Below are 27,615 nucleotides of genomic sequence, written 5' to 3'. Positions count from 1 at the left end.
TTAGTACATCTAATGTACAGGGAGCTCATTGTAATTTGGATGTTATAGCATGAGCTTCTTATATTGGCACCAAACACTGTGTTATCCACTCATTTCTTAATTTGTCTATTCAATAATAATTTTTTGAGCTCCTACTCCAACCATGCTATGACAGACCTATATATGGAATGATATACATATGCAATTTTGCCAGGAAGGCAAATTGGCCTTCGTGAAGAATGGTAGCTGTCAACAGGTTCCTGGGATCAATAAACATATTGATCCTTGCACAGTTGGGATAATAGTTATAAGAAACTTTGTCCAGGCTCTCTCTTTGGATATTTAAGGACTTCAGTTCAGCTTTGCTAGATGAAAAGCTTTAATCTTACAGCCATTTCAGGTTAGTAGAAGATTGTATTTGACCTTAGCATCTGTAATTCCTTCTCTAATTTTTTTATCTTTGGTTTTAAAGAATTACAAGAAGACAACTACAACCATTTTGTTTAATTTGAGTAGTAAGACAATCATCAGTTGAGTCTCAGATTGACATTTGATAAATGAAAAGTCATTGCACTTTTTGGTGTCTGGCTATAAGCATAAGGTATAATTCACATGTAAGTTATATATTGACATCTTGGGCAGATTGAAAATATTCCTTATAAGAGTGGTAAAAGGTAGAAAAATAAACTCCATAATGATAAGTATGAAAATCATAGAGGTCAAACCATACCAAAAATCTTTCCATTTTGAAATGATAGTTTAAGGGCAAAATATATGTAGCAATTAAAGCTAAGCTACTCAGCATGGCATACCACATACCTTTCTCATTAGATTGAATACCCAAGATAAGCCTCCTGACATGTCATGTGAGCTGCTCTGCCTCAGTATACCCATCTGAACTATGGGTTTCAATCTCATTGTCCCCAAGAGAGCACCACAATGGTAAAGTGACTTCTAGTTAGCATACACCAGAGACACAGTGAAAAGCAGAATTACACTAATCCCGAAGACAAGTGAGTGGTATTGATCTTTTTTTCTTTTCTTCTGTTCTTGCAAATGTTTTGCTGGTGGTTCAGTATAAAGAGACGTTGACATATAACCTCTTCTAATGTCCCAAGGAAATTAGTATTTTTGGACCATGGGATCCTCCTCACCTTTCTCCTGGTTCCCATGCTGCATCCTGACCCTCTGTAAGCCTTTGTCCTGAACACTGATGTCTAGATCTCTCCCTCTGATGTACTACTCAGGGGGCAGCTCATGCTCAGACATTTCCCAGCCTCCTTTCTCTATCAAATTTTCACATTCACCATCCATTTCCACAGACTCCTATTCCCTGCTAGGCAACTCTACAATTTATGACCAATAGGCAGTAACACCAGTGAAACTGTCAGGTATCCAATGTTTTACACATCTCAGGAAACGTAATCTATTAATGTAATTTACATGCGCACATCTCTAGAGAACCATTACTATGTGGAAATGCCTATCATATTGCCAAGTTAGGGAAGAGGATTTAATCAGAGGCAGAAGGGGACTTCCATACCCCCATCAGCTTTCAGATCACACAGTATAAACAGAATCATGTAGTAGAAAGAATATAGGATTTGAAATCACAACTCCTTGTTGAAAGTTCCAACTTTATTTACAAATGTCACTGAGCTTCTATTACCTAATCCATAAAAGGGGAAATGATGCTTATCTTTCATGGTTATGTGGATAAAGCTCAAAAAGATGTTATTTGTGAAAGTACTTTTGAACCTAAGAGCATTAAAACATGTTATAGTTACACTTGGCCACATATGTTATTGTTATAGTAATTGAAAAAGAGACCCCCTCAAGTCAACTCTTCAAGGACATATAATAGGTTATATATATTTCAAAAACTACAGGAGGACTGGCAGCTAGCAAGGGGCTTGAGTATGGAAGAGAGGGTCACAAACTTTTATGCACCAGCCTCTTCATTGATTCTTTTTAAAAAAATATGTTTTATTGATTCTTTACAGAGAGGAAGGGAGGGGGACAGAGAGTTAGAAACATCGATGAGAGAGAAACATCGATCAGCTGCCTCCTGCACACCCCCCACTGGGGATGTGCCCGCAACCAAGGTACATGCCCTTGACTGGAATCAAACCTGGGACCCTTGAGTCCACAGGCCGATGCTCTATCCAGTGAGCCAAACCGGTTAGGGCATTCATTGATTCTTCATAGGTCATTGATCCTTCTTTCTCCTCATCTCAGCCTTAAGTCCATCACACTGGAACAGTAAGGAGGAAGAAGTCAAGTGCTTGAACAAGGAATACTGACTATGCTGGCCTGTTTTCCTGAGCTCTGTGGCACAATTATAAAAGTCTTGTTGCAAAATATTTAAAAACTAGAGGCCTATTGCATGAAGAGATTCGTGCAATAGGCCTTCCCTTCCCTTGGCTGCTGGCACCAGTTTTCCTCTGGCACCCGGGACCCAGGCCTTCACTCTGGCTGGGCTCTGGCCAGGCCAGATACTGCCCCCCCACCCCCCAGCCATCGGGCTTCGCTGCTCCGCTGATCCCAGGTCCATGAAGCCTCGCGTCTCTGCCCATCCCGGGGCTGTGAGGCCTTGCGGCTCTGCTGATCCTGGGGCCGTGAGGCCTCGCTGTTCGGCAGGCTTTGGGTACGTTTGGCTTCACTCCACCACTTGGAGCCTAGTATGCAAATTAACTGCCATCTTTGTTGGTGGTTAATTTGCATATCACCCTGATTAGCCAATGGGAAGCATAGAGAAGTACGGTCAATTACCCTTTTTGTCTTTTATTAGATAGGATGTTTCATTTGAGTAGGTGTGAGAGACATTCTGTTGGAAGTTAGTAGAGGGTGGTGGCTGGTAGATGCTAAAGCTTGGATCTTATCCTGAATGTAAGACAGCTGCTCAGAAAAGAGGGCATTATAATGCCAGGAAAACTTGAACAATTTCAGTGTAGTGCCTATATAATATGTAACTGCATATGGACTCGAGAAGAGGGACTCACACTTTCATCTGAGGTCTACAGAAGTGTGCAACTCTCTTAAGAAGGACAATTCCAGTAGTCCAGTAACAAAAAATTGTCCAGTCCCTTTTGAACTTTGGTTTTGTGTTAGAGACTTCAAGATCCTCTACTTATTTGGTAGAGGAACAAAACTCCATCTGAATCTCTTCTTCCTGAATACCCCTTCTGTTCCCTGTCTCAGCATCTTCTCTTGCATTCTTTTGGGCCCCTCTAAGACACACACACACTCATACACACACACACACACGTATATAAAAACATTACATAATATGTAATAAAATATATAATATACCCACACACTTAAATGTGTAACTTTAAATGTTAGCTCTGTAATGGGTTATAAAGTAATGTTGTCAGAGTATTTCTATGTCAAAAAGTAATTCAAATAGGAGTATAATAATTTGGTCATCTTTATTTAGGGGGAAAACTAAATCTCAATCCTCTTCCTCATTGCTGTTTGTTTGTTCTGTCAAGAAATGAAGGTAGGTAGATAAGGGAGTCAAGATAAATTTTAACGGAGCTTGTGAATACAAATATGCACAATACAAAACTCAGGTAGGGTAATTGGCCTCTCTCTTCCTGGGCAGTTATTGGCATCATAAAACCAGGCTTACTGTAGAGAGAAAAAATCTATATCATAAAAGGTCTGTGGTCATGACACCGTAACGGTGGAACAACCAAACCACTGGTCACCAGAAGGTGCGTGGAGCACCTCTCGCGGGCTGGGACTCGTGGCTTGGCAGGGCTGGTGAAGCTTGCGTGGGGCTGGCGGGGCTGGCATGGTGAAGGCAGGTCCCATGGCTCACGCAGGGTGGGTCTTGGTCTCGTGCAATTTTGTGCGCTTCTAGTAAATAATAAAAGTAAGCACTTTTCAGGGTCAATCCACGAATTTTCAGTTCTCAATTCTTGATCAACAAATATCTGAGCACTGATCCAGAAAAGATGAAAAATAATGTGATTCTAAGGGGGCAAAGGAAATAGGGGCTTGACTTGAACTGCTTTGAAGGGCTGCCTGGTATTTCCAGTGCTGTCTGCATGAAACCCAGTTACTGCAGCAAGCAGGAAAATGGACCATTGGGTGGACAATGGCACTTACGATCCCTCTTGACTTCCCAGTGGAGTTTCCCTCTGGACACAGGAAGGAATAGATGTTACTTATGGCCATGGACTGGGCTGCCTCTGGTGCATCGTTTACTCCTGCAGTGTCTTTCTTTTCTAATCTATAAAATATAAATAAGTAATTTTTTCTCTTGTAAGCAGCCCAGGGCAGTTTTTGCTTAGGTTTATAAATATACATTTTTAAAGCATTCTGGAACTTAATTAGGAATGTGTATCTTAGATCTGTGATAAATACTTGTAATTACATCTTAAGGGAGCTATCCACTTTATTTGTTAAAGACATTTCTTTAAATTACACTAAAGGTATTAATTATTGACCGCATTCCGTAAACAAGCAAAAATAAATGATGTGGGACTAAAGATGTAAAACAGGCCTTTAAAATCCAGGCAGGATTCTCCAAATCACTATATGGAACAAGAAAGAAAATCTTCACCTAGAAGAGTTATTATAAGAATTGAGAAACATATGTCACATGAAGAAATACATATTAAGAATACAACAAATTGTGGTCATCCATTTATTTATTTATTCACTTATCCATTTATCTATTGGGGCATCCAGTTCCAACCAATATTCTGGCATTAATCTTATTGGTATATCTAACTTTAATTTCTTCCCAATTTTCTATACTACACCTGATTTATCAGCCTTTTTAAATGGTGAAAGTTTCTTGCCTGGAACTTAAAGTTTCTGTTAATTTTTTTCTAAGCATATTATTAAGTAACACAAAATTAAGAGCTGTGCAATGTTACCCAATGGAATCATTCACAAAAGTCTGGTGCTTATGAGGAAACCTGGGCATGTTTAGCACCAATAAAGCAAAAGCTGGCAACTTATTTTGTTGATGTGAATGATATAAAACAAGAGGCAAAATGATCAGGAAAAGATAAAATGGAATTGGAAGGAATTAAGGGGATTTACCATGACTTAACTGTTCCTATAAGCATAGTAAGGAGACAGTGAAGTTGCATCAATTTTGGTATTTGAAAATTGGAGCTCAGTTTGAGCTTTCAGATATCTCCTATGTTTCATTTTCATTATTTGTTGATATTCTCTCAGGCTGGACTGAGGATTTGATACTGAATATTGAGTAAGACCCTCCTCATTTACACTTATTGTCTCAGAGCCAGAAACAAAGTGCTGTGATTTCAAATTCTAAATCTTCTGTAGTTGGCCACCTTTTTTTTAAAAAAATAGAAACCCACCTCTGTCTACAGAAGGATTTTCTTTTGTGTTACAGCAGAGCTTTATGCTTCTTTCACCTTTTCCAGAGATTGAAGTGGGAAGAGAGAATGGCGTGAGGCGTGCAATTTTAGTATCTATTATATCTGAAGACAAAGCATTTGAAGACTTTTAACATCCTTCTGTTTTTCTTCACATCATTAGGCTGAGAGAATAAAAGCACCTGCTTGCATCAGACACAAAAGGGGCTGCTATAAAGTCCACTAGACATGCATAAAAAGGGACAAGCAGGAAGAAACAAAATACACGATGCTACTCACCTAGTTCATGCACTGAGTCACAGTCCAGTTTAATGACTGGACTTACAGGAAGGATTGAATTTCATAGTTCACTCAGAAATGTCTAATCCTGGAAGGGCAGTTTCAAAACGGGAAAAGAAGGTTAATTGCCTGGAGGTTAATGTGTCAATTACATATAATTCTCAGATATCAATGGCCCCAAATAAGGATAGGGTGGCCAGGGTTTGTTTTTCTAACATGATGAACCCTGTGTTTTCCTTTCTCTCAGTCTTCCTAAGCATAGAGACCCAGGTAGTTCTCTTGTCCAACAAGAGCATTTCCAGGTTAGGTACCTAAAAGGTGTTCAGGGGCCATCAGTGGATTGTTTGAATGAATAACAGTGCCACATTCGCTGATGTAGACACACATACTGAAACAGTATCTACCCAAGAAGGGACAACAGAAGGTAAACAACAGCAGGGATGCATAAGAACCAGGATTTTTTAAATTAGGAAGGGATTTGAAGGCAATATTGCCTACAATTTAAAAGAGTAACATTTCTATGAAAGCAGCCATGTGGCAAAGTCAGAGGAGTCTACTAGATCAGTACTCTCTCAAGTGGTCAAGGAGGATGGCAGAAGCTAACTACGATGCTCATTGATCTTGCATTACTCTTGTCTGCTCAGTGGTGGAGAATGCCACCCCAAATTTGACAATGAAAGCCAGAGGAGTCTGGGGGAATGAAATGGCATCACTTTCCTTGGTTGTCATCTTTAAAAATCTGAAGGGACTGCAGTGTGAAAATGACCCACTAATAAAGCTGTATCATTTACCTTTAATTATGAGAATATCTTCAAAGTGTTGCCAGCTGGCTAATTGCTAACCTATTTTTTCAATATGAGGAGAGAGATCCTGGGAATTCACATTGGGTATAAGCAGAATTCACATTTCTTTAAGCAGGAAAAAAAAATGACTATCCAGGCAGCTCATTTGTTACAGTTTTAATAAATTAAGCTATGTCTTTCAAACCTGCTGAATTTCCTTGAGAGTATGAATTGAATATTTGCAGTTGGGAAAACTAGTCGTTGGAAGTTTGATATGATATTCCCACCAGGCTCAGAGTCAGGGGTCCTTCAGATAAGTTGAGGGATAGTAGATAAAATATCAGATCCCAGGACAATCCCCAAAACCAGTTGAATAAGCAAATATGTAAATAAAGAGCATGGCAATCAGTTTGAACAGTGAGATGACTTTTAGAGACCTAGAAATGATCTAAAAACATATTTATTAATAATTCAGAAACAATGCAAATAGATGGCACATATTCGCCAACACCAATAAGAAGTTTGTAGGATTATAAGAAACCCTTAAAGGACTCAATTAAGCTTGGTAATGGGGTAAACACAGCAGCAGGTGATGCTCAGTAGAGAGGAAGATGAAGGTAATATACAATGAACAATTTGAAGTCCTGCATTTAATGAGTTCTGATTAGCCTTGCCTCACATGAAGAGAGATTCCCAGCTGGTGTCATAAACAGGGTCGGGAGGATCTCGGCAAACATCCTAGGTCAAGGAGTTACTCACCACATTTGCAAACAGTGGATAGAATTTATCAAACCAGAGGGCATGGTTATAAAGCTGTTTTTGAACTGGCTTATAGGTAAGATTCCATTATAATGAGTTTTCTCTGGTACTTCAATAACTGAACCTCCTAGTTAAGGTCGAATGCAATTCCAGTATATTATCATTAAAAAGAAAAGTGTGGAGTATTTCAAAGACATTGACAAGCATACAAATGACACAAACACTCATGTATCTACTACCTAACTTTATCAAACCTGAGGATTTTGATGCCATGTTTTTTTTCAGAATTTTTTTTTTTAAAAGAAGTCAAATATTAAGGTACCATTGAGGTCCTTGTGTAAACCTCCGAGATCAATTTCTATTTCTTTCTTCTTTCTTGAAGAAAAACAATATCATAAATTCAGTGTGTAGCATTCCCATGCTTATATTAACTAGAGGCCCGGTGCACGAAATTCAGGCGGGGGGGAGGGAGGGTGGAGGGGGATTACCCCTCAGCCTGGCCTGCACCCTCTCCAATCTGGGACATCCCTCTCAAAATCCTTGACTGCTGGCTCCCAACCGCTTGCCTGCCTACCTGCCTGATTGTCCCTAACCACTTCTACCTGCCAGCCTGATCACCCCCTAACCCAGGGGTGGGCAAACTTTTTGACTCGAGGGCCATAATGGGTTCTTAAACTGGACCGGAGGGCCGGAACAAAAGCATGGATGGAGTGTTTGTGTGAACTAATATAAATTCAAAGTAAACATCATTACATAAAAGGGTACAGTCTTTTTTTTTTTTAAGTTTTATTCATTTCAAATGGGCCGGATCCGGCCCACGGGCCGTAGTTTGTCCACGGCTGCCCTAACCACTCCCCTGCCAGCCTGATCGATGCCTAACTGCTCCCCTGCTGACCTGGTTCCCCCCAACTGCCCTCCCCTGCAAGCCCGGTCCCCCGCAACTGCCCTCCCCTGCCAGCCTGGTCATCCCTAACTGCCCTCCCCTGCTGGCCATCTTGTGGTGGCCATCTTGTGATGACATGGGGAGGCCATCTCGTGATGACATCAGGGCAGCCATCTTGTGACCACATGGGGGTGGCCATCTTGTGTGAGGGTGTGACGGTCAATTTGCATATCACCTCTTTATTATATAGAATATTTGTGCTACATATTTATATACTTGATACTTATATGCTATTATCTTGCAGGATTTTGAGAAGTTCTGTGATTTCTGAATTTTCTTTAATTTCATTGTTGTTGAACCAATTTACTCCTGGCAGCTGGGGAGCATGCACACCATGAGGAACTGTGGTGTCTCAGTAAGAGGGTGTTAGAAACACCTGCTGCAGGACTCAGATTTTTGGGGGATGATTGAGAGGGGTCCTAGGAAGCAGGGTTTTGTTCCAAAATTGGTGCTGACAGGAATCAGGGACAATCGATGATTCTTTGCAGAAGAGTGTCTTTGAAAATTTCCTTGCTATGTAGTATGTCAAGTAGTTTATTTTCTTCTTCTCTTACTATAAACAGTGCTGCCCTGAATCTTTATTTTCTATGTCCCCTAGTATAGTGTAAGTGTTTTTTTCCAGTTTTATTGAGATACTTGAGGCCCAGTGCACAAATTTCATGCATGGGGAGGGAGTCCCTCAGCCTGGCCTGCATCCTCTCCCAATCCGGGACCCCTTGGGGGATGTCCGACAGTCGGACATCCCTCTTGCAATATGGGGCTGCTGGCTCCTAACTGCTTGCCTGCCTGCCTGCCTGATCACTCCTAACCTTTCTGCCTGCTTGCCTGATCACCCCTAACCACTCTGCCTGCCTGCCTGATCATCCCAACCACTCTGCCTGTCTGCCTGACTGCCCCTAACCACTCACCTGCCTGCCTGATCACCCCTAAATGCTCGCCTGCCTGCCTGATCAACCCTAACCGCTTCTGCCTCAGCCCCTGCTGCTGCAGCTTCATCTGGAAGGATATCTGGAAGGATGTCTGGAATGACATCCAAAAGGTCAGGTTGTTTGGCTGTCCAGTCTAATTAGCATATTATGCTTTTATTATTATAGATAATTGGCACATAACATTATATTAGTTTAAGGTATTACAACATAATGATTGACATATCTGTACATTGTGAAATGATCACCACAGTACATTTAGTTATAGCCATCAACTTACATGGTTACAATTTTTTTCTTGTGATGAGAAATTTTTATTTTTTATTTTTATTTTTTTAAGAAATTTTAAAGTCTACTCAATTTAGCAACTTTATGCAATACAGTATTGCTAACTATAAACTCTATGCTATACATGAAATCCCCAGGACTTATTGATCTTGTAACTGAAAGTTTGTACTGTTTGTCCATAGGTTTTTAAACATTATATAAATGGTAACCCATTCTAGCATCTTTTTGCATCATGTTTTTTAGGCTGAACATAATGTTTTGCTAAGCATTACATTTTTTGTTGTTGTTAATCCTCACCTGAGGATATTTTTTCCATTGATTTTTTAAGATAGATTGGAAGGGAGGAAAATAGATACAGAGAGAGAAACATCAATGTGAGAGAAACATCCATTGATTGCCTCCCATACATACCCTGACTGGGGCCAGGGATCAAACCTGCAACAGAGGTATGTACCCTTGACTGGAATCGAACTTGCAGACCTTCTGTCCGCAGGCTAACGCTCTATTCACTGAGCCAAACTGGCTAGAGCCAGCATTACATTTTCTATATTTATCTCCATTGACTTATGCAGCGTCATTGTATTCATTTTTTACCACAAACACCATTCATAGATGTATCACTTCCTATCCATTGTTTTTTAATGAGCATCTTAAGTGCTTAGTACTTTTTTTCAATTTTCCCCCCAATAGTATCATGATGACTATTCTTTTATGTCTATTTGGGCACGTGTGCATGTGTCTCTAGTGTATTTACCTGGAGCTATGCACATTTTAACCTTTGAATGTGGCCAAATGCTTTCCACATGGTGTTACTATGTTCCCTTTCCCCACCATAGGATGAGAGTGCCCACTGCGGCAAGTCCTCCCCTACACTTGATGTTCTTGTTGCTTGAGGCATGACTTCTCTCTGTCTAGAAAAAGCTGCTGTACCTCTCCTAGTACATTTATTTATTTTATTTTTTTAAAAATATATTTTATTGATTTTTTACAGAGAGGAAGGGAGAGAGATAGAGATAGAAACATCGATGAGAGAGAAACATCGATCAGATGCCTCCTGCACATCTCCTACTGGGGATATGCCCACAACCCAGGTACATGCCCTTGACCGGAATCGAACCTGGGACCTTTCAATCCGCAGGGCGACGCTCTATCCACTGAGCAAAACCGGTTTCGGCCATTTATTTATTTTTATTGTGTTGTATGGACACTGTGAACTGAATAAGTGATCATTTTAATTCAGATTCAAATTTGCAGCCAACATCTAATAATACCCAGATCCTTGGCACCTGTTCCCGTGCTGTCTGTACGTTTTCTGACCCTTGTTTGTTCTCATTCTGATCTCCTCGTTACCTAATTTTCCCCATTATGGCATGTGTACTTTTATAAGCCTCTCCAAAGGCTTCTGGGATGAAATCCCCTTCTCCAAGAAATGTCTTAGACAACTTTTGCTGAAGGACTCACACGGTGATGCACAACAGGAGTGCTGAGGTGCTTGCTGAATTATCAGAGCTGGGCCAGTTAGTGAGGTGGCAGTTTATAAGTAGTGTTAGTATGTTAAGACTCAAAGCCAAGATATTTCCTTAAGCAAAACGTTTCCTCCCAGGCCTCTTTTCTGTTGGGGATATGTGAGACCATGGGTTAAGCCACTGCTTCCCAAAGCGTACCCTGTGGAATATTGGTTCCCAGGATATAATCCAGTGCGAACCTAAAATACAGGAAGAAAGAGGAAAAAAAGAGAGAGAGGAAGAAAACCATATTCTGGGCTCACATATGTGGAAATATGAATTAACTAAAGTTATTCATGATTTTTACTGAAAAATTTCTTGGAGTCTGTAATATGCAAATGTATTCTGACTTCCCCAGAACAGGAGATAGAGTTTAGTTTCCTGAACTCATTTGGCCCCAGAGTCTGATTTATGCAAATCCTGATGCTCCCCTGCTTCCCACTCCCCCAGTCTCCAACATCCCATTGGAAACCATCGTGATGGGAGAGGAATTAACCCTTCATTTCCTTTCCTTAGTCCAAGCATTGTGATTGAACTACCTAGATGGCTGGGTGACATGCAATGGGGTTAACAGAGCAACACATCCCTCACAAATCAGAATAGATGTGGAGGCACTGAGGATGCACCATTCCTCCCTTTGCCAGATGGTAACTGATGTGGATGGGTCTGTGGAAGAGGGCAATGTCTTAGGGGAGGGGCTGCAACTAATAGGGCTCAGCACCTAGGCCAGCGGTTCTCAACCTGTGGGTCGCGACCCCTTTGGCGGTCGAAAGACCCTTTCACAGGGGTCTCCTAAGACCATCCTGCATATCAGATATTTACATTACAATTCATAACAGTAGCAACATTACAGTTATGAAGTAGCAACGAAAATAATTTTATGGTTGGGTCACAACATGAGGAACTGTATTTAAAGGGCAAGAAGGTTGAGAACCACTGACATAGGCTCTCAACCCACTGACACCAGCCCAACCAGCCCAGTCTTACCACTGTGTACCCAGCATCATATCAGCCCTGCCTCAGAGGTCACAGGGCACTTACCTGGTTAGCCACATGTAAGGAGAATTAGGAGGCTAAGTTTTGTAGGAAGAATGCTCTACAATGAAATAAGGATCTAAGGTTTCTTTTCATTTGAATTTAGATTTAGGAGGAAATAAAAGTTGCCAGGTTTATGTTTGCAAATATCCCTGTCAGGGAGGTTTTTTAAAATGCAATTGTGAATCTTTGTTACTAAAAGACCAAATTTCAGACAAACAAAATGTTAGTTACTGTTAGGCCTCATCTAACAATACAAACAGACCCCACTCACCCAAGATGAGCCATAGGACTCAACTTTCCTTGCCAAGTGGGGATATTTTGAATTGTATTAATGAGATTCTCATTTTTCAACTTCTCCAGATTCAGTCCATGTGGGAGTTTATTATCTGGCACGTATGTGCTACTGTTATGTCTCCAAAGCTTGAATCACACCAATTTTGTTTACAATTTAAATAGAGCAGGCCATGGACTTTGGAATCCATCCCCCAACAGGGTCTCCTTAACATTCAGAAAGGAGGGGGCACATTCTATTCTGAAAACTCAGCAAGGTGGGTCATGGGGCCTTTTGGGACCATCAGTTCACATGGGCACTTTAAGATCAAAGAGATAACATCCAAAGGGATTGCAAGGTCCCAAGTCCAAACGACCTTATCTTCTTATCCTAAAAAGTAATAATAGTAATAAGCCAAAGACATAAAGGAGGCAGGAATCTTTCTCCACTTCCTTTGCACCTGCAATGTCGTAGCCAAAGTCCCTAAATTATCACCACATGGACATGTTTTGCACCTTTCCAAACCTCTTGGCTATGGTACTTGAAAGAAACTGTGAGGGATATGGGGGATGTAGAAAAGATCCTAGCAGGTAGGACATCATCTCAAATGACCCAAGGTTTGTTCTTGTTCTCTGTGGCTCTATTCATTAAACCTATACAGGTGCCGACCTCTGGAGTATAGGATCTGCTTCCGTAATGCTTTCAGGATTAGGCATCTTGCTTCAGCCCTTGCTACCAGAAGCAGCCTACCCTTTTTGCCAATGAATTTGAACTTGGAAAAGCACCTGCACTATGAAGCAAGACTTGCCTGGGGAGAATTAGGAAGAATGTGTCATGGCACCACACCCACTAAGCAAGCAGTAATTGAAGCACTACGCCAGTTGGTACAGGTACATATTATGAATTACTAGGGAGAGAAACACATCATGCAATACTCCTAACCATTCATTGGCTCAAGACACAGAGATGGGAGACCAGGTAGAGCAGCAAAGCCCCAGCCACTGCGTGGAAAATAAGATAAGTGTTGCGACAGAAGTCTGATGAGCAATGGTAACTCATGATTCTCTGGGGCCTTTCCTCTTCCATGATCAGAGTACCTTACACAAGCTTTATCTCATTAATCTTCCTTGTGCCCTGTGAGGCGGCAAGGCCCATTATCCTCAATTTGGTAGATGTGGAAACAGAGACAGAGAGCGGTTAATTTACCTCTGGTGATCCAGTGACTCAACAGCAAAACCAGAGGTGGCACCTGCTGCTCAAATTCTCAGATTGTTCCCTCCAAAATATGCTAAAACTTAGCTAAACAAAATGTTGTTTTCGTTAGCGTCACGTGCCACGCAGTTCTAGCTCTATCTCTGGCATTTCATTTTTCATGTGAGCTTGAGCAAACTGCTTGTTCCCACTGAGGATACCTGCAAAATGGGTATAACCCTTGCCTTTGGGCTCATGTGAAATGATGATTGTTTAATTCTTCTAAAAAACATGAAGTTTTTTAAACCAATGTTTCACTTTTTCCAATACATGTTATTTTTATACATAATATTTCTGACAATTGAGGAAAAAATGACTTCTACCTGCACTTTTAAAAATTAAAGAGTGATGAGCTTTGAAACCACTCTCTCTCTGCCCTCTTCTCTCTTACACACAGACACACACACACACACACACACACATTATATTTTTAGTCTTTACATGAAAAAAATTTAAATGGAAGAATGAACCTTACTTAGCAATTCACTCAGTGCCAGACACACAGTATCTGTTCATATTTATTGAATAGATAATGAATGGATTCACTTTGGGGATAATAAATTTAGTTGTTGAAATTACAGCTGTCAATGTGGAATAGCTAGATATTTGAGGGAACCAAGATAAAGTGCCTATAACAATAAGTGCTACTAGTTATGCGAATCAATATCAATCTATTCATTTCTATAAGGCACAGGAATATAATGCATTACTATCCACTGAACTTACTATACCCATTGTTATCTTTTGATCTTACTGTAATAATAGGACAAAATTTGAAACATTGTCCTACAAATAATAAAGATAAAGACGTAGATTATGTTAAAGTCCCAAATCATGCAGTATTCCTGTCACCCTCAGGGGTTTGTTCATTCATGGATTCATTTATTAATATAATTAATGATTACTTGCAATCTTGCAATGAGTCAAGCATTTTTCTAAGAACCATGTAAGGCTTCCCCCCACCCCCCCCCCAAAAAAATAGTTGATTTTTTAATCCAGTCTCTCAAAATGTGGAATTTTATTGAGTTAGTATCAATCTACAGATTCAGTCATATTAGAATTTAACTCTAGCCTGCAGTCTCTCTGGGCCACAAAGATTAGAAAACAATAAAATCCCTATTTATAGAAATTGGAGTCAGAAGTGTATTTGATCTTACTTGGCGATGGGCAGGAAACAGGATACCTCCCTTCAGAGAACAACCCAATCCTACAAGTGGAAAGCGCATGGGAGGGACAGGGACAGCCCTATGGGTTCCTGATAGAACGTTGTGAAATAACTTGAAAGGCTAGTTATATCATTTATAATTTTACTTATCTCTTTAAAGTGTAATAAAGAACAAAATATGCTAAAAATGACAAGGAGGATAAAATGACTTACTTTAATAAAATATTACAAATATACTTCTGAAATTAATTTCTTTTTCCATATTTTCTTTATTTATATCTGGTTATTTAAATTATTTGTAGACAATGTTTCTGGACATGCTTGTCTCATTTTGTGCTCTTGTTATGGTGATAATTTTTGTGTGTGGTGTTTCACAAGGAGTTTTATCATTTGCCTGATCAGAAGGCCTGCTACTTATTCTGCCAACGTGACTCTATATCCAAAAAGTTAAAAATATATAATCCCCAAATGAATCCCTTCATATTTTGAAAAGCCAGGTATTTCCTTTTAAGATTTATCATTTATGCCTTTAATGGGATAAAGACCAAATTACTTTTCACCTAGAAATACAAAAAACAAAACCTAGGCTGTGTTCTGACTTGCTTTTAAAAAAACAAAGAAACACATGAAAGTCTTCCAATTCTACCATAACTATAATGTTCGCAAATGTTACCTTGGCAGCCTACAAAATATGCTTCCTGAGCCTAGTGATGTCAAATGGAAGTAGATTCATTACAGAAAAGACTGTGACATTTCTTTCTTTAATAATATAATAGAGACTAGCACTTCTGTAGATAGTGCCAGTGAGCAATGTGCTCTTGAATTTATTATGGAAGTGGGTAAAAATTCTGTGCTGGTGAAAAAGTGAAAGGGGTTAAGGAAGATGTTGGGAGAATGTGTATTCTTGACTGTCAGTGACTAAGAGATAGAGGAGTAAAGTGAGAGAGAGGAGTAGCAGGAGAGAAAATGTACAGGAAATAGTAAATAAAGGAGGTGGTAAGGGGAAAGGAAAGAAAAAAAGATAGAGAAATAGATGAAAAGGGATATTAAGTAGATGAGAGGAGAGGAGAGGAGGGAAGAAGAAAATAAGTGAAAACAAGAAGTGAACAAGGCAGAAGAGGGAGAAGGATGAGTGTAAGAAAGGTCGTCCTTCCAAGAATCAACAAACTACAGCCAGAGAGCCAAACCCAACCTACTCACTTCTTTGTAAACAAAGTTTTATTGGAACACGACCAGGCCCCTTGATGTACATGTGGCCTATGACTGTTTTCCTGCTACAATGCCAGAGTTGACTAATTGTGATGGAGACAGTTGATTGTATGTGATCCCAAACTTAAAATATTTACTTTCTGGCTCTTATGAAAAAGTTTGCAGTAAACCCAGTTGTTCTCAAACTTTAGCATGCAACAGAATTGCCTGGAGGGCTTATTAAAGATTGCTGTACCCCACCCCCCAGAGTTAAACTTATCTGGAGTGGGATCTCAAATTTTCTTGTCTAATAAGTTCCCAGGTGATGCTGATGCTGTTGTCCAGGGGCCACACTTTGAGAACCACTGCTCTAATCTTCACATTATATCGCACTAAGATTGCTCTAAATAAGGGCTTCTGTGCAGAAAGGGAAAGGAATATCAAAGGTGTTCTCTCTATTAGGTAAACATAGATACATTGCTTGATATCACAGTTGTTTACAAAATATCTACTTAAAAAAATCTTTAGAAATGGATCTTTTTGTAAAGCTGGTTTCATTCTTAATGAAAAGTAAATTTGATTTAGGTAAAACCTTAGGTGATTGAAGGTCTGTTCCTAAAACTGTTTTGTAGTCTGTTTTGATTCCTCTCCCTGAAGTAGCATTGGATTCTGTTAATGCCATTGCTTGTCTGTGTCACTAATGTCAACTGTATCCAGTTTATGTGGGGAACCTCTCCTCACCTATAGGGGGCTCCATAGACAACCTCACTGCCTCTACCTGGAGCCCCTAAGAAACTAAGCCGTAAGATGATGGAATTTTGCTTCCCACCTACGCCACCTCTTAGATTATGATGGAGTCTTCTGACTCTAATTTCCCATAAATTGCAAATTCTTTAATAGCTTTTCTCCTAGAGATGGGCATGAATGTTGTCCTAGGTGTGAGACCTTTGGAAATCATGATTCCAAGAACTTAATCCAGCCTAAACACTCCATCTCAAGACCCTGAACAAAAATTTCCCCTGCAAGTAGAGCCATGGTTTGCACAGTTGTGATCTTTCTCTATTTGTATCCTTAAATCCAGGCTCTGGCTACGAATGTGGGCAACCACTTATTAGCCTTAACTTTGCACGATTCACACTTGATATATGGAAGTTTTGTAAGGGATAGAGAAATGTTTCTCTTTCTCTGCATCCTAGCATTAAAAATATAAAGAGAAACATAATTTGGGAACTTGAAAGTTCCAGAGACACCTTCAGAATAGGAGTTCAATTTAGAATTAGCAGCTCTTTAAAATGTGTGAAGGGCCCGGCTGGCATGGCTCTGTAGTTGAGTATCGACCTATGAACCAGGAAGTCATGGTTCAATTCCTGGTCAGGCTACATGCCTAGGTTGTGTGTTCAATCCCTAGTGTGGAGTGTGCAGGAGGCATCCAATCAATAATTCTCATCATTGATGCTTCTATCTCTCTCCCTTTCTCTCTGAAATCAATACAAATATATTTTTAAAAAATGTTTGATGGTTTCATTCCACCATTGTTCTGAGTGGTTACTCCCCTGCACACATAATTGAGATGGACAGAAGATAAAAAATCATTTTTTTACAAGAAAGCTACAGTAGAGTTTAATTTTAATTAATTTTGACTTGTTAGTTCTAGAGCATTTATAGATTTTGTGAAAAGTTGATGTGCATGAAAAAGTATATTATGGATATCAAAGAAGAATGAATGATGTAAATGTATGTTATATGCCTCGCATAGCATGTGGAATACAGTAGATGCTTAATAAATCAGTGCTAATGTTGCTGTAACAGGCCTCTTCATCTTAATGAGTGTATGTTTCTTGGTTAAGAAATGATGGTAAGTGTTTGCTTTGGCAGCACATGTACTAAAATTGGAATGATACAGAGAAGATTAGCATGGCCCCTGTGCAAGGAAGACATGCAAATTTGTGAAGCATTCCATATTTTTTATGCTAAGCGAAATAAACCAGTCAGAGAAAGATAAATATCACATGATCTCATTCATATGTGGGATATAATGATCAACATAATTTGATGAACAAAAATAGATCCAGACACAGATGGCAGGGGAGGTGGCGGGGGGTGGGGGGGGCGGTTAGAGGACAACTAAAGGACTTGTATGCATGCATATTAGCATAACCAATGGACACAGACACAGGGACGGTGGGAGCTTGCCCAGGGTGGGAATGGTTTTGAGGGGGTCAATTGGGGGAAAAGAAGACATATGTAAAACTTAAGACAATTAAAAAAATGATGGTAAAATAAGTAGTGCAGGCAGTTCATGTTCTGTGTAGCACTGTGCTAACTAAAGCTTTGCACACCTAAACCAATTCTTCATTTGCATAAACCCATTGTGACTGGTTAAATATCAATTATCCATAGATCTATGCAAAATGTATATTGTCTGTACTTGGTTTTTGTTGTTGTTGTTGTTGTTGTTTTTAAATCTTCCTCCAGACTTGTTTTTTAAACAATCCTGTGGTCTCCCAGTCCCTCTGGCCCAAGGGGACTATGATGACTCACTTTTTACCCACCTTGCTATGAAAATGGCTTTACTTTTTCTTAGTATATAAAAAAAATGCCTGATAGTACTATCAACAATAAAAATACTTACAAATGAAAAAAGAAATAATGCCTTGATGGCTGGCTGGAATAGCTTAGTGGTTGAGCCTCAACCTATGAACCAGGAGGTCCCAGTTCGATTTCTGGTCAGGGCACATGCCTGGGTTGTGGGCTTAATCCACAGTAGGGGGCATGCAGGAGGCAGCTGATCAGTGATTCTCTCTCATCATAGATGTTTCTATCTCTCTCCCTCTCTCCCTTCCTCTCTGAAATCAATAAAAACATATTAAAAAATCCAAATCCTGTGATAAATTTTTCTGTTGAGTAGTCATATATACACACACACACACACACACACACACACACACACACACACACACACTAGTAGACCAGTGCATGAAATTCGTGCACTGGAGTGGGGGGGGGAAGGGGCCCCTCAGTCTGGCCTTCACCCTCTCCAATCTGAGACCCCTCAGGGAATGTCCAACTACCTGTTTGTGCCCACACTTTTAACAGATAACAGCTCCATTGTTTCTTTCTTATGCTTAAAACCATTGTAATTAGTAAGTATTCAAAGTGTGTATACATTTTTGGGGGACACCCTGTATATCTCTAGTCAGCGGTGAAAGAAACCAACAGCAGATTTGGAACCCCCAGACAGGGAACCTCACCCACTCCCCACATGTCTCCCCACTTCACTTTCCACCTTCGTGGGCAGCAGGAAAATCAATGTTTTCTCTCATTAATTCAGAAAAGCACGTCCTGTCACCCACCCACTGCCTGACAGGAGTGCGCTAGGCCCCAAGCAAGCGAGGCTCAGTCAGGGCAGTCTTTGCTCATGGGTGCTGGCACCCAAAGTGCACATTCCTTCTCTACAGTCGCCCTGACTATCCCACTGTTTCACTGAGAGGACGGAATTCCTCTCCGCCTCTTGGTTCTTGATCTTGAACACTGACCGAAGGCACCTCAGCGAGGGCCGCCTGCGCCCACCAGGTGTGTTTGTCTGCACATGATCCCGCCTCAGCACCTGCATTAACCTCCCAGAGGTGATCTTGTAGCTGCACTGTCCTCCATGGGAACAGGGCATCACCACTCCGCCTTCTTACTGTCATCTCACAGGCGCCCACCCTCAGCACCCAGAACACCCAGACACTCTCCAAAGGACTTGAGCACATCAGAGGGGATGTGTGCACATCCTGTGGGGGTGTTAGGCATGCTGGGTTGATGGAAGTGAGGTGGAGAGGCGGGGGGAACTTGTGCATGCCTTGGTTTGCAACTGTTGCAGGCGTGGGAGGGGGACAGTGTGCTGGGGGATGTGCACACCAGAGGCCTCTGGCTTTGCACATCCGCAAACCCCCGTGGTGTGGCCAGGAGGACGTCAGTCTGGCCCGCCATGGTGGCTGTCCCTGAGATCCTGCACCTTCTGGGCCAGGAGGCGGATCTTGCGCAGCCACTCTGGGGCACTGATGGCCTGCAGGCGCTACTTCAGCTCAGCCTGCAGGCTCCACTTGGCGCACTCACACCTGTCACCACCGCCATGTGGGGAGTACACGCCGCCCTCCGCCGGCCTGCCTCCCCTGTCCAGAGGCTCTCTGCGCTGCTCACCTGCCCAGAGTGACTGGGGCTGGGTGGAAGCTAGGTGTCCTTCCCTGCCCAACCCCGGCTGATCCGCCCCTGTGCGAGCTGCCGCCCCGCCAGAAGGGTCACGGATCTAGCTCCCGGAACCACGGACAGGCTCAAGCACTGCCCCCCGCCCAGCAGGGTCACAGATCCGGGTCCCAGACTGCGGACAGCCTCAAGCACTGCCCCCCACCTGGCAGGGTCACAGATCTGGTCCCGGACCACGGACAGCCTTGCCTGCTGCTGCCTGCCTTCAGTATGCAAATTAGGTGCCATCTTGTTGCTTCAGGGTGGAGGACCCCACTGGGGTGCCCGGCCAGTCTGGATGAGGGGATGATGGGCTGTTTTCAGGCTGGCGGGCAACTGAGGCTCCCAACCTCTCCTTTTTTTCTTTTCTTTTTTTATTCTGGGATTCATTTACCTTCTATGGCTGTCACTGGAGCTGAGAGCTGGCTTTAGCTCTGAGGCCCGGCTGCAGCTCTGAGATCTCAGCTGCTGCTGAAAGCAGGGATCTGGGTGTGTTTGGATTCTATAATTGAAACACTGTTGCAGTCCTGCTGGCTGAAGCCCGGCTGGCTGAAAGCAGGTTTCTGGGGAATGTTTAGCTTCTATATTTGCAACATTGTTTCTTAGAGTTGCAGCTCAGAGGCCGGCAGCGGCAGGCGGGAACCTTGGCTTCCTCCGTCACTGGGGCAAGCAAGCCGCCTATTCACTTCAGCTGCCTGGCTGCCAGCTGCCATCTTGGTTGACAGTTAATTTGCATATATCCTGCTGATTAGCCAATGGGAAGGTGTCGGGGGTTATGGTCAATTTGCTTGTTTCTCTTTTATTAGATAGGATATATATATAGTTAATCTTCAAAGAATATTATGGGTTTAAATTCTTTCAAATTTTCCTCTAATAATTTGCAAACTTTAGTCAATGCCAGAAAAAGTAAAATTGGATGTCATGTGCCACCGCTTCCCAGGTCTTCTTTCCATGACTTCTTTTTCCTTCTTTTCCTGTTACAATATAGCTTTCCTTGAGCTTCCGCTGTTTTCAGTACTGCCTGGCTCAGTCATACTATCACCTTGATAAGACACATAGAACAGAGGGGGTCACTGTTTTTGTTGCCCTTCCACCTGCCTTCCATTTAAACAACCCACTGCACATGTGTGACATGAAATAGAATTAAACCCAATTGCAGACCAGCACCCTAGTAAGAAGCCACAGTTGCAATCTGTGTAACTGGTGGAATACCATTAATAATGAAATTGCACTGCAGAATTGTAAAGGTCATGCTGTATGCAGTTCACTGGGGCAGAATTTTGTTATAGAGGGATGATGCGTAACGTTAACAGCCAATTTGACAGCTATTCTCTAGCTTATTCAAGGGATTGTCCTACAATGAATATATCGCAGGTTCATTGCAATTTTCACTTGGCTGTAATATTAGGAGAGACCTAGTCTTTCTGGTGTCAAAAAGAGAAGCTGCTTAGAAGGTAGGACTAAGTAGTTGGGTGGATTTGTCTTTCTAATTTCTTCTGAATTTTCAAAACTTTAATTCATACTGGTATGATTTTATGTATTAGGTATTTCTATGACTGCTATAACAAATCACCACAAACTTAGTGTCTTACAAATAACACCAACTTATTTTACAGTTGTGGAGGTCAGAAGTCTGAAATTTCGTCTTCGCACTTAAAAATTATGGTATTGGCAGGGCTACATTCCCTCTGGAGGTTCCAAGATAATCTGTTTCCCTGCCTTTTGAAGCTTCTAGAAAAAGCCCACTTTCCTCGGTTTTTGTCTCCTTTCTCCAACTTCAAAGTCAAGAGTATAACATCTTCCAATCTCTCTCCTCTCTCTCTCTCTCTCTCTCTCTCTCTCTCTCTCTCTCTCTCTCTCTCTCTCATCTGACAAACTTTCTTATTGCCCCTTCCCTTTTATTTCCAATTTTCTTTCTTTGTCTTGATCTGTATGTAAGTTGGATGAATCAAAACTTGATTTATTATTCTCTCTGCTAATATATGAATGCATGCTTAGCCATGTTGCTCCTACTGTGTTTTTTTTAAAACTTTTTCCTCTTTCTTTTTATAATGAAAACAGATCCCTTTCACAATGAAAACACAATATTTTTAACAGAATTTTGAGGAAGTTAAGGTTTTGCTTTTTAGTCTTCAGTTTGGAATTACCCTTATAGTTTCTAAATCTGCCTTTTTGGAAAGTTCAGGGTCCCCATGTTCCCGAAAGGGAGGAATCTAGAGTTTCAATATCAAAAGTAATTGTGGAAAGATTTGTACTTTTTAGCTTGCCTATTGTCTCGATTCATGTGTATGCCATCTTCATAGTTTATAAAGCAGATGTTAAAGGCTATAAAATCCTCTACTGTTATAGTTCTTGTTTTCTGTAACAAAAAAACAACAACAAGGAAAATCTGCATGTTCACTCACACCATTAGTATTGGTTTTTAAACAGGAAAAAGTATTGTGTGCATAGGATACTTAATTTGCTATTATATTAAATTTTGAGGAGACCAAAAATATTTTTGGTAGCTGGAGGATTGTCTGAATTTATAACAACCTTAATTAGAAAAGAAGACATGGCCATTTGGGAAAGAATTGTTCATATATACTCAAACAAAAGTAAATTTCATGTGAAATATACCACCCAGAGGGGGAAAAAAATCCCTACAGATTTTTATATATGCATATATTATTATATATTTTTTAAAAGATGAGGACTGTTCTGGTCATACTGCCTTCTGGCTTGCTCTTTTTAATTAACAATATATTATAAACATTTTCTGTGTTATTTGACATTTTTATTGGCTGCATTGTCTTTTATTATATGGGTACACTGTGATTTATTTTTAAAACACTCTAGAAAACATTCTTGCAGCCATTTCCTTAGAATAAATCCAAGAAGATTTCATGGCATTTTGACTCTTTTGGTATGTAGGGGACCCAAGCAGTCATAATCCAGAAGGTAATTTCCAAAACAGGGTTACTACATCTCTTTTCCTTCCCAGGTACATGTCATAGTGATATAACTATTGTTTGTTTTAAATTTCAGGTTACCTTGCACCTCGAAACCTTCCTAGTACTGGCTTCTTCCCGTTCCTGCAAACCCTACTGTGCGACACAGATTCTAAATGCAAAGACACACCCTATGGCCCACAGGATCTGCTTCGCAGGAAAGGGATTGACGACGCGTTATTTAAAGACAGGTAGGGGCACTTCTCAAGTGTGTTCAGTTGTTTGGAGAGGACAGAGCTTATGGGATACCCAGGAAACCATCCTAGGCTAGATATATAACTTTATTTTATGTATCTCCAAGTGGGATGCTTTAAATCTGAATGGAAAGGTGGATACGAGCTGAAATTACCACATGTATTTTAAGCATAATCTACTTTTGATGAATTACCCAAACTTTGTTTTTTAAACTGGGTGGCCAAGCAATCCTCCTTTATTCCCTAAAAGATTCCCTATCCCTCCTCAGATTGTCAGGGACACATTGCCCTATGACTTGATCACGAGCATAAGATGTAGGGCAATGTCAAGGGCATGATCTCCTGGAAGAATAACATTAATATTACTCTATGTGATACTTCCAGATATAACAGAAACTAAGAAATGCAAAAAAGGAAATTAAAGGTCTAGAAATCAAAGTAATAAAGTTAAGATTATACTTAATTGAACAACAACCTTTAAAAATGAGGTTAATGTATGTCCTATTTTATGGTGTGAGCAGCAGCTAAAGAATAAAAAGAGAGACTCTAGACCATTTACCATCTTAATTTTCTGTTTTTTTCTTTTTATATTTTTATTGGTTTCAGAGAGGAAGGGAGAGGAATAGAGAGAGAGATAGAAACATCAATGATGAGAAAGAATCATTGACTGGCTGCCTCCTGCACGCCCCCAACTGGGGATTGAGCCCGCAACCTAGGCATGTGCCCCTGACCAGAATCAAACCTGGGACCCTTTGTTCCACAGTCTGACGCTCTATTCATTGAGCCAAATCAGCTGGGGCCCATCTTAATTTCCCATCATGGGATTCTAAACTGAGATACCCCAGGAGCCACCTGTCTATAGGGTAAAAGAGTATTATAATTTTAATTGACCATGAGATAATTTGGGTAGAGATGTATTTTTAATGCCTCAGCAAAAGTTTATATTTATCTATCATCAGAAATACTTGTTTCCAGAATTTTAATTTTAATTCCTTGGTGTGTAGCATCACCTCTCCTTTAATATCATCATCATGATTTTGGTCATCAAATAGTATGGGTGATACTTTAAGAGAGAGCAACTATGAGCTGTTTAGTATATAATATAAATGTGTCAGGAATTGTCATGGGAAGTGATTTGGGGCATGTAATTGTTGGGTTGCTAATTCACATTGGTTTTGTTGTTGCCATAAGTTATTTAGGCTTGATGCTTAAAACATGCTCATGTTCATTCATTTACTTATTCATTTATTTAAGAGGTAATGATTAAGATGTTTCTATGTTCCAGGTGCCATTCTAGGCACTGCGACATAGAGGTGAATCAGACAAATTCTCTACCCACTTGTCACTTGCACTCTAGTGGAAGTACAAGCAAAACAAAAAACAATCAAATAAATAAGCAGCATAATTACTGACAATAAGTGTGATAGCAAGAAAATAATGCAGGTTAAGAGATAGAAGTTGAAAGGTAGGAAGTTGAGTGGTGAGAGAAGGTGGCATGGGGGTAAAGACCAACAATGACAAGGAGAAACCAGCACCAGCATGTAAACATCGGGAACAGAATGTTCCAGGCACATAAATAGTCAATGATCCTGAGGGAGGGAGAAACATGACCATTTAACAGAAAATCAGCTAATAAGGCTAGAACATTGTGAGAAACGATGAAACTGATAGGAGACGTGCTGATAAGGAAGACAGGAGATAGCATGCAGAATCTAATACGTAGGGAAAGGAATGGACCTGCATTTTACTTTTAGTATACAGAGAAGCCATTGGAAAGTTTTAAGCAAATAAATATCATGACATATTGTTTGTGAGACTAACTGTCCTAAGCATATACAAGCATAACCCCCACTAGCACAAGTTTCACTACTCTGAAAGGAGGCCAAAAGCTAATGAGACCTATGACCTCGTGTAGTCAGTGTAGAGGTAAGATGATCTATGTGTCTCTATGCAAGTGGTGAGTTAGGTGTGATCTATGCCTCTGTTCTAGCAGGGGAGGTAAAATACTATATCAGTAACAATTAATAGGAGGGAGTGCAATGGAGAGCGCCAGGAGGATGCTGAAGCTAGCACCTGCCGTTTTCAAACTTTCATCTGGGGGATTCAGGTGACTCTTCATGAAGGTTTTTAAAAAATATATATTTTATTGATTTCAGAGAGGAAGGGAGAGAGAGAGAGAGAGAGAGAGAGAGAGAGAGAGAGAGAGAGAGAGAAACATCAATGATGAGAGAGAATCATTGATGGACTACCTCCTCTACACCCCCTACTGGGGATTGAGCCCCCAACCTGAGCATGTGTCCTAACCAGGAATCAAACTGTGACCTCCTGATTCATAGGTCTGTGCTCAACCACTGAGCCACACCAACCAAGCTTCATGAAGGGTTTTGACTTGAGCTGGACATATCATGACTAAGCATTAGAGAAGATATGGGAATAATTAATATCTATTATTTGTAAATTAAATTATAGCTCCCCTCTGGGGCTTTCTTCTTTACTTTTTTTCTTGTTTTTAAATGAAGAACACAATAACAATGAGGAAAATAGTTAACAATATCTAAGAAGTATATAAATATACCTTCCCCCCAGAAGTATTTTTCTATGTAATATCATAGAAAATCAAACTTATGAGAGTTGCCTGAGATGAGCCGTTGCGTTAGTTTTGCAACGATGGTTAAAGTCCAGGTTTATTTTATCTTCTGTTGATTATTCTCTAGACAGCTGACAATATCTGTTTTTTAAAATTTTATTCTAACCTCAAACAGATTGTCTAGCTCAAACTGTGTATTCAGTATTTTTTTCTAAACTACCAAGTAATTGGAGCTTAATTTAGAAAATTATATACAATAATAAAATTGCATTAATGGTATTTCCCACCATGCTATTAACTTTTATGCTTTATATCGCCATGCAATGAAACTGAGCATGGTTACTGGGTAAGCCGTTCCACTAAATTGCTTCCCTTCGGTGAAGAAAGATTTGCCAGCACAGCCTCATTAAGAGACAAAATAGTCTTCTTTTTCTCTTTTATAAGTGAGGGGAAAAGTGCCATCTTTGGCCTCATCAAAAGAGGCCCACCATGTTTATTGTAATAGAATGCTCTCCGAAAGACATGATGATCACACTGCAGTCACTGTTTGCTGGCCAGTTACCAAGTGTGCTTTGATGTATTTTTGCATTGGCACTGGCCTCCTGTCATTAAATTCATACTTCTCTGGGCATTAGCTTCAGGATGAGGTGCTTTAAAAATAAAATCTAATGCTATACTCAGCGTCCACTCTAACCAGCTGTCTGAAAAAAGAAAAGATTACATTTATGTGTTTTTTTTCTACTTTGCACAATGGATGAGCCAACATCACAGGACTTACCCTTGTGGTCCTTCCTGCTTGCACTGCCTCCAAGAATATATCAGAACAGTGGGAGACCTCGCTGTGCTATTGCTCACACAGCTGGCAAATGGCAAAGATCATCCTCCAGAGCCCACAGGGTCATTATTTGGAGGAGTGATGCAGCATTCCTACAGATCCTGGAGGGGAAATGCCTCTATGGCTTTGCTCCCTATCTCTGTCATGTCGACACTCATCCATGACCCATGATTTCCGAATTCGTATCTCTGTTCCTATTAAATGGCTCCTTCTATAGAACTTAAAACAGAGCTAATCAGATTTTATTTGGGATAATTTTAAAGTGCCAAGGCTCCTGTTTAGTATTTAAAAATATGTGCTTAGAAACTGACCTGAAGAGATTATTGGGAATGTAAGGTGAGAGGAAGTAGAGCAGCATGTATCTTCATTTGCCTATAAAGATGAAATAGGCTGTATATGTCAAACATTGGACTGAATTAACTTCATTGTAATTTATAGCTATTTGGTAATAATTTTAGTGAGTATTCATGTAAAAATAAAGGTTCATTTTTTATTAGAAAACAAATTTGAGGTATGTCTTAACTACAATGCATATATATATTCAAAGTCTCTCTTAATATCAAATATTCTAAGACAAAGCAACATACTAAGGTATTGCTAAATCTTAATATCTTAACATCCTAACTGATATAGATTGGTGATTGGTAAGTGGGCCACTTAGAAAAGAGAAATATTTTGAACATGGACAGGCAGGATTATATCTGAAGGATGAATGACCCCGAAGGAATAAAGTCAGGATTAAATACAAAAAATAATGGAAAAAAAGTTTAATTTTTTTAATGAATGACTTCTACTTGAGAGTAGATAGGAAGGACAACTGCATCAAATCACCAAGAGGCCCTTGATGCCATTTGCAAGTTCTTATTTGTAGTTTTAGGTCAATAATGGATGTCATGTGGACATTCATGGGATCAAACAGGTTTTGAGCACTTCTTGCATCTTTTTTCCAATAGTAACTAGATACCCATGTAACTATAATTTTGGGGGAAAAGAGAAAAATAGAAAAAGTTAACTAGTCCTGAGAGAGAAAAAAAAGAATTTCTTA

The 27,615-nt window shown here is 40.3% G+C and overlaps 1 protein-coding gene and 1 non-coding gene across 2 annotated transcripts in view; both read left to right on the top strand.

The window, feature by feature from the left end:
* Positions 1-27,615, top strand: part of ABCA12 (ATP binding cassette subfamily A member 12) — a 175,683-nt gene that overhangs the window by 36,566 nt on the left and 111,502 nt on the right. Inside the window, exon 3 of the mRNA XM_059703068.1 lies at positions 22,992-23,145. Coding sequence (XP_059559051.1) covers positions 22,992-23,145 — 154 coding nt within the window. The remainder of the gene's footprint in view (positions 1-22,991; positions 23,146-27,615) is intronic.
* LOC132238907 (U6 spliceosomal RNA) lies at positions 17,597-17,703 on the top strand. Its single transcript, XR_009453883.1, has one exon. It is a non-coding gene; the product is annotated as a U6 spliceosomal RNA (small nuclear RNA).

This window comes from Myotis daubentonii, chromosome 7, assembly GCF_963259705.1.
Source record: "Myotis daubentonii chromosome 7, mMyoDau2.1, whole genome shotgun sequence".
NCBI classification, from domain to species: Eukaryota; Metazoa; Chordata; class Mammalia; order Chiroptera; family Vespertilionidae; genus Myotis; species Myotis daubentonii.
Note: the sequence above shows the minus strand (reverse complement) of the source record. Positions and strands in the feature narration are given on the sequence as shown.